This window comes from Morone saxatilis, unplaced genomic scaffold (genome assembly GCF_004916995.1).
Source record: "Morone saxatilis isolate NCDOM2014 unplaced genomic scaffold, NCSU_SB_2.0 Contig18, whole genome shotgun sequence".
Lineage (NCBI taxonomy): Eukaryota > Metazoa > Chordata > Actinopteri > Moronidae > Morone > Morone saxatilis.
This window is the reverse complement of record NW_023339740.1, coordinates 1,925,713-1,934,339: the sequence shown is the minus strand read 5'-3', so window position 1 is coordinate 1,934,339 and position 8,627 is coordinate 1,925,713. Positions and strand designations below refer to the sequence as shown.

General features: G+C 40.2%; 1 protein-coding gene across 1 annotated transcript in view; it reads left to right on the top strand.

Moving 5' to 3' along the window:
- Positions 1-8,627, top strand: part of plekha6 (pleckstrin homology domain containing, family A member 6) — a gene marked incomplete at its 5' end in the record, with an annotated part of 45,751 nt that overhangs the window by 15,668 nt on the left and 21,456 nt on the right. Inside the window, 3 exon segments of the mRNA XM_035661676.1 lie at positions 5,656-5,843; positions 6,765-7,331; positions 8,111-8,594. Of these exon segments, the coding sequence (XP_035517569.1) occupies positions 5,656-5,843; positions 6,765-7,331; positions 8,111-8,594 (1,239 nt within the window).

Sequence of the window (8,627 nt, the reverse complement as noted above, 5' to 3'; positions counted from 1 at the left end):
ATTCGCCCTTTTACACACATTCACACAGCGATGGCAAAGCCCATCGAACAGAAACTAACACATTCATACACATTCATACACATTCACACACAGATGCACAGCATTGGAAGCAAATTTGGGGTTCAGTATCTTGTTCAACACACTTGGACATATGACAAGAGGAGCCGGGGATCAAACCACCAACCTTCCGATTAGGGGACAACCTGCTCTGCCTCTGAGCCACAGCCAAAAGAAGAACAAAGAACAGCACTGAAGGCTTTTCTTAATGAAAAAGATGTTTTCACTCTTCTCCCGACCGATGAACACCAACATGAAAATGTGCCTGCCCTTTTCCAAACAGTTCCAATAACTACTTCCCGGATGGTTATGTGTAACAAACCATGGGTAACTATCACTATTTATGCGACAATTTATCCTTGTACAAAATCTAATTGGACGATTACCATAAAATGTCCTTCCTTTCTATCCATTACCCTAACACTCCATGATCAACTCGGCTTTAAGAATATCTGAATTGTTAAAATGGTTGTTCTGTCTAAAGGTGTATTCAGACAACATTTTAGAGGTTGTACAATTGCATACAGTCAATAGCTCAAGGTTAAGTTAACTGATGACTGCTGAATTAGTATAATTGTGGTAGCGGTCATGTGTTCTACCTGCACAGTGAAGATTTGGTGTGTGAGGACAGCCAGGGAAGCATTTCAATAGCTCACAGTGACTGCTGCTGCATTCTGAATGGATGTATTGAGAGCATTTCCTGGGGGCTGGAAGAGCTGTATGAACACACACACATACACATGCAAACACACACTAACACAAGTTCACACGGTATATTAAGAACAGGAACTTGAAGATGAAGCTCTGTGCAGCATGTCAGCATCAGTGCATTGTGACAAAATTAATGTTAAATCTACAGGAAACATGATCTAGATTTTGGTTTTTACAAATCCTTACATATACAGTGACTTTTCTCTTGCCAGGATGGCACTTCTGTAAATTACATCAAGAACACCACATAAATAATGCAAATGACCTCATAGCGCCCAACTACAACAATTCCACATGGATGCATAGTTGCCAGGGTTGGCATAAAATATAAATACAATTTTTATCTCAGCTTTCCATTAATTTCCAATGTATTTTTCCAATACTGTAAGGGACCCTAAAGGGGCAGCTGTGGCTCAGGAGGTAGAGCAGGTTGTCCACTAATTACAATCCATTGCTCTTTCTGCTGCGTGTTAAAGTGTCCTTGAGCAAGATACTGAACCCAAAATTGCTCCTGATGCTGTGCATGTTGTGTTTGAATGTGGATGAATGAGTAGGTTTATGTTTGTGATGGTATTTACCATTACTGTGTGAATGTTGCATGTAGTGTAAAAGCGCTTCAAGGAAGACCAGAAAGGTGCTATACAAGTACAGTCCATTTACCATTCACCCCAGTCTGCAGAAACATTCAAATATACCAGGTGAAAACAACATTTACAAAATAAAACTGAGAATTGGCCAGTCTTCACAATACTATACAATTAGCTTTGGCTATACAATGTAAACATAAGTCTATATGTGCTATCATGTACATAAATTGTCTGGACTGCTGCGTTTCATTTCGCATTTCACAAGTTTCATTTCATGCACATGCATATAAATGCAGCACGCGCTACGTGGTTAATTTTCCAAACTGCAATTAATAAACGCTGCTGCCTGTTATAGTAGTAAATAGTTGTATTTCACTCTCACTTTTATCAGGAACAAAGTCACAGAACAGCCCTGAAAGACACAGACAGATAAAGAGCTGCACTGTCCCGTCATATCCGTTATGGATACCTTGAGGTCAGAGGTCAAGAGAATCCTTTGAAAATGTAGCATGTATTTGGAGCGTTATTTATCCTCTTTCCCAACATGATATGGATGATACTAATGAATGCGTTATGCCATCTAGTTTCGTATGATACTAGTATCACTCTAGTTTTAGTTTAGTTTTAGAGCCCACTACAACCTCTGAAAGACAGTGTGGCGTGGAATGGGTAAGGATAATGGGGTGGCACTTGCTTGCTAAGTAAGTTGTTACACGTACAAGGAATATGTCTTGGTGCATTGGTGCATAAAAATCATACAAAAATAAAATACTTTTTAAAATATTGTCATTGCTCAAGTCTCTCTAATATGATATGATGGTCAATGGTGTCAAATGTAGCACTAAGATCTAACAAGAGAAGTAGAAGTTAATTTTTTTCAGTCTTTCCCTCATCTCAACATTTTTCTTTACTCCTTCCTTTCCCTCCCTTCTTCCTCCATTTATCTATTGTTTCCCCCATATTTACTTTTAATTCAGTTCAACTCAACAATATATTTCTTATCTTATCATCTATTTATTTTACTTTTCCTTTATTCCTCCTTTCTGCTTTGTTCTCAATAGTGTGGTTTTCTTTGATTTTCAGTTTGTTCCTAAGGTTATAAAATAATAATATATGATCATAATAATGGTATTTTTGTGATTCAAAAGAATCAAGAAGCGTGAGAGATAATGTTAATATCACCTTTCCTTTCTCCTTCATCCATCCTTCCCTTTGACTAGCTGGATGAATGAACAAAGGAAGGACAACAAAGGAGGGAGGCTGCGCACACACACACACACAGTCACACACACACACACATACGCTCCCTCTTCCCACAGCCCCGCCTCTGTTGCTAGGTTACTGCTTCCTCTTACTATACAGCCATTTCAGCCAATTGCATTACCTTGTGTCATTAATGAAGGAGGAGCCTCACAGTGCTCCACCGTGGAAGGAAATGACTCCTGTTGTCAGTGACATCATTTCCGACACACACACACACACACACCACACACCACACACACACAGTGTCTGCATTCACTACTACTGTACTCAGCAGGAAAAAGGTCACTTCACTTCACCACTGACACACAGACACACACACAGGCCAATTTATCATTATTTTATTTAATAATAATATATCATTAATATTATTATAAAATCTTCACTGCCTTGTTCTGATAGAATATATATGTACATCCTCTATATCAGGAGAGGAGAGTGTTGTTGGTGAGGAGCTGGTAAAAGTAGGAGCAGAACAGGGTCCATTCAGAATCAAATGAATCAGAATAAGATGTGTTTGTGTAGATCACCATGGATCATCTGCATTGGGTTTTTGAAATAGTAACAAATATGAACAATATGGCAATAAGCTGATGATACACAATCAATAAGCAAGTCTTTCAGGAAACATGTTCTGTCTGAAGCTCAAGTGCAGTCATTATTCTAGATCTTTACTTTTGAACTTTGTATTTTAATCCAATGTCTTTTGTAGGAGCTTTTCATCACTTGGTGATTTGTGAATCAGTTAGAGAAAAAGACAGACCTAAGGATTATAGTGCTAAATGCTCAGTGAATGGTATCTTGTCCAACCTCTTTGCTTGTGCTGCCCTCTTGTGGTACATTCCTGTTTTTTTTTCAACCATGATTATTATTATTATTGGTGTGTTTTATTTTATTTTATTTTATTTTATTTTATTTATTTTATTTTGAGGGATAAGGACAGTATCTTCGGGGTCACATTAACATGGTTCTAGACATGATTGTCTACCCATACAAGGGGTTGCCTTCATTAGTGACTAATGTACAACTAGTATCCATAGGAAGATGTTAACTGTCAACTGTCAGTTATTCATGTGAAGGTGTTGACACAGACTGATCTGTTTTTTAAGCTGTGTGTCCCTTCACAGTGAGTATGGCATTTAACACATCAAGAACCTTGATAATCTTCTAAAAGTAAACACTAAAACTGAACTAGGTTGTATGAATCGTGTTTGTAATGTAAGAATTTCAGAGGTTCCAGATGTTCTCAACATCTTTCCTTTTCCAACTATAGTCTGCCACAGCCTCAAAGAATACATATTTAGGGCCTAACATCAGCTCTGGCTTTGACACCACAACCCTTAACCCTTTCCCTTGTCACTGTCTGTTATTCCTCCCACCTCCGTCCACCCCTGTGAGGTCTGCTGGCCCTTGCTGTCTCCTGTTGTGGTAGAAAGTACAGTAGGTACAGTTTTGATATTTTACTACCCTTCTTTTTATTAACTGTCCTGTCTGCAAAGGATGCATGATTGTGTCTTTATGTCTTTTGTGCTGCATTCCTGCATGTCAGTTGGATACCTAAGGATTCATACATAGCAGTCTTGTCTTGTTCTTTTTGGGTTGTTGAGTTATTAACCCTCATAATGTCTTGGGGTCATTTTTGACCCCATTTCAATGTTCTTTATGTCATAAATATGGCATTTTTTAATCTAATTTCACCAAAATAACATGGATGGTTCCATGGTATGGGAGCTCCGCATAAAATCCATTTTGACCACTTTCACTGAATTTGAGAACTTGTGTTCTTCCCTACCTTAATTTGACCCCAGAAGGGCCATTGGATTACACTGTGCAAACACACACACAGCGCATATAATGCACACATACACTCATATAACAAACATACACACACCACAAATACACACACACACAGACACACACACACCCCGAAGGACAACAGGTGTCATTATTTGTCACCATTGAAAAAAATTAAATGCTTTCAAAACTGTGTCCTGACTAAACTTTGACATTTACCAGACTGTGATAATCAATCAACATATATTCCTATTATATGAACTATAGTCGAAATTATTCCATATTATAGCTTTTTTTAAAACAAAAAAATGCAATATTCTTTCTATTTCTACTTTTTAGTTTACTGACCTTAAATTCTAGAAATTTCGGTCAAGCTTAGTGTTAATGAGTTGGTATTGAGAAACACAGTATTGGATCTTAATTCATACCCTATGTTTTTTAAACAAGTCAAACNNNTCAAATTCATGATGGAGGAACACAACTGCATAGTCAATGGGAAGGTATTATGAGGGTTAAGTCCATGTCAACTCTACTGTTCAAATGTATGTCCTGTGATTTTGTAATTGCATCCGATGTCACAAATGCTACAATGTTAAAAATAAAAACATAAGAAGTGAGGTGGGAGGAAATTTAAGGAAAGAGTTTTTGTTTGAAAGTAAAGCAGGATCAGTGAGTGTCACACAGCCAATCAAAGGAATGTGCACGGATATCATTAAAGGATAATTCAGGTCCATCACAACTTGGGTCTTATTTTTTTTATGTCCGTTAATTGTCGAGATCAGGGAACACAGTTTGCAACTCACTAAAAAGAAGTTAGGGCAAGAAGTGTGTGCAAATAGACAAGCTGGAAATAAACCCCTTTGTTAGACAAACGTATTTGGGAGAGAGAAAGGAAGCAATATCACAAATCACAAATGTCCCTCATTTTTTAAATCACTTTACTGGTCAAACTTAAAGTGTACAGATTGTAATCTGCCTCAGTGTTGGTAAAACAACAGTTTTACCAAGTGATTTAAAAAAACTGGATAAACTTTTGACTTCTTTCCAACATGTCTAATGCAAAAATAAATCCTAAATTGTAAAAAACTGTAATTACCTTGTACTTGAAGTTCCTTAACACCATGCCTCTTAATTGCATGAGTAGATGAAGTTACTGCTGATAAAGATTATGGAGATTTTAAGTCTATGATTGTAACACTGACTGTGGTACTTATGTGCTGCCTCTGTCTTTTGTCTCCATCTGCAGGTGCGGTTGAATAAGGAAGAGGAGGAGGGTGAGGACGGGGAGTTGAAGGCTCCTGTTGTGTTTTGCATGCAGGCGGAGCACGCTGGGACCAGGACATACTACTTTAGCACAGACAGCCATGAGGAGCAGGAAGAGTGGATCAGAGCCATGAGCGAGGCTTCAGAGGTCAACATTCAGCTAACACAGAGGTGATGTTCACACACATGCACAGAGCCAAACTGGATGCACACTACCTTTACATATGTTCTCAGAAAAACAAAACAGAAAAACAGTATGCATTCCGACACTATTCTAGTACTGTCCCAATTCAAGCACTGCACAAGATGCAGATTCATACAGCGACAGTCAGTCAGTGGAAGTTGATTTGCCTCTCTGTGTGCTGGTGATGATGGAAGACTGTTACCAAAACTGTCCAGTGACTTCGAGTGGCTCTATTCAAACATACTAATATTTAAAATAACTGACCCCAGACAAATAATAGTTAACTAACCAGTTGTTTTCCAGTTTAACACAAATAATATTTACTTTGTTAGTTATAAGGGAAAAAATGAAATAACACAATTACTCAAATAAGACTTCTTTAAAATAAAAATATTATAGTTGAAATACTCAATTTTAAACAGAATTACCTTTACCAAAATTAGCAAATCACTGTAAAAAATTAGGCAATACCAAATACTATACAAAATGTAACACTATTTCCCTATACTTATCAGACTCAAATTAAATATGCTACTTAACTCAACTCTAAACACAACAATGGGCCCACACACACACTCTCACATGCACATAAAAATAAGAAACTGGGCAAACAGTTTGTGAAGAGATGAAAGAAGAAAGCAAACGGCAGCATAAGCAAAATCCTCCTCAGGAACGAAACAGTCCTTCCCGTTAAGCAATGGCATCCTCATGTTTAAACCTCTTGGTTCTTTGGCAATCAGTCAGTGTGACAACAAACCAGATCAGAGATAAAAAGGCAACAATGGATAATTTTGATTGTTAGGTCCTAAACAACTGGGAATTAAATAATAAATGACAGGCGAAATTAATTTTTTAATACAAACCTTCCTTTCTGTTCTCATACTTTCTTTTTCCTTCAAACTTCACAGAAATAACTCGGACACGAAAGCTGATCTCAACCATACTATGGTGACCAAGGCACCCGACCCACAAGCACAAGAGCATCCACACACACAAACACACAATGAAACTGACAGTGACCAGCCCCCCTACCCTAAGATAAATGGTGTTGACGGCTTTAAGACACCCCCACCCTCCACACCCCTCTCAAATCAGGAGGGAAAAAAGAATGAAGGAAGGCATGGAGGTGGAAGAGAAGGTGATGATGAAAGGGGAGGATCTGGTCCAGACTACACCCCTCACTCAATTTACCATCCAAATGGTTGCAGCAACTATGGCCCTCGCAAAATGCTACACAATAGCAAACCCCCTCCATCCAGGAGTCACAGTGGGCATCGCACCCCTCAGGAACACCCGGAGGAGAGTGGGGGCCCGTCACACGTCCCCCAGGAGCAGCAGGAGAATGTGGTGCTGAGGAGGGGTTTTGTGCCCAGGACAGCTCCAGAGAGGGTGGCCCAGAGGAAGAGCTCAATGGCCCAGCTGCAGCAGTGGGTCAACCAGCGGCGGGGCATGGCATCCCAAGAGGATATCAACAGGTAAATCAGTGGAGAAGTGGAGAAATATAACACCTCTGTCTCTCTACAGGTCTTCTTCTGTGTTGTTGGTGAATGGACCTGTATAGCTCCTTTCTAGTGTTCCAACCACTCAAAGTGCTTTTACACTACATGCCATTCACCCTTTCACACACATTCACACAGCGATGGTAAAGTCCATCGAACAGAAACTACCACATTTATACACATTCACACACCGATGGTGTGCGTTGGAAGCAATTTGGGGTTCAGTATCTTGCTCAAGGATACTTCGACACGTGGCAGGACGAGCCGGGGATCAAAACTACAACCTTCCGATTAGGGGACGACCCGCTCTGCCTCTGAGCCACAGCCGCCCTTTTGTGTTTTTTGCAGCTAGCTTCAGATGATGCTTCAGTGGTCATAGGGATACTGTAAGGACACTGACGGTGCCGGTCCTTGCAAGTGAACCACACTTGCACCTTCAATATTCATTATTGGTCATTATTTTCATGGCATACAGTAACATTGAGAAATTATGTTATCAAAGCTCTGCACATCCACTGCCTCAGACTGGGTGTTAGCAGCATCTACGCTAACTTCTATGGGAGCCACCATTGTTGTTTAATAAACAGTATCTTCTCACTGCATGAACGCTCACCCCTTTTTTTTTTAAATTAATATCCATGTGCATAATACACAAAGGTGATATTTATTTTAGATTATAAAAAGAAAAAAGTCTTATCAAAACAAAATTAACAAAATTAAGAGACTTCCATCTCCATCTTTTCCTGTCCTTACAGCCCATCTCATTACTACCAAGTGAGCCGTGGGGTCTCAGCTGACTACTATGGCTACCCTGGTGGCCCCCAGTATGTGGAGGAGTACCCTCTGTACACATCAGGGGTCCGACCTGACAGCATATGCTCTGTCTCTGCTTTGGGTGGATACGACCGACGATGGACTATTGAGGATAAGCGCCACTCACTAAGGGACGGGCATCAGCTGTATGGACCCCCAGTGCCCAGGGACCAATGGGGGCAACAGTATTACGGGGGAATGGAAACATCCATGAGGCGTCTGTCCATCCAGCCACGCTCCAGGTCTGTGCCTAGGTCACCATCCTTGTCATCGGGGGGGCCCTACTCACCAGTGCCACACAACTTTGCCTCGCCGGCTCGATCACCATCTGCCCGCTTTGACCGGTTTACAGGGAGGATGAGGGATGACGTGATCTATGCTGATCCATCTGTCTACAGCCTGAGGAGATCACTCAGTTCACCGAAGGTGAAACGACGAGTTTGTGTGTGTGTGTGTGTG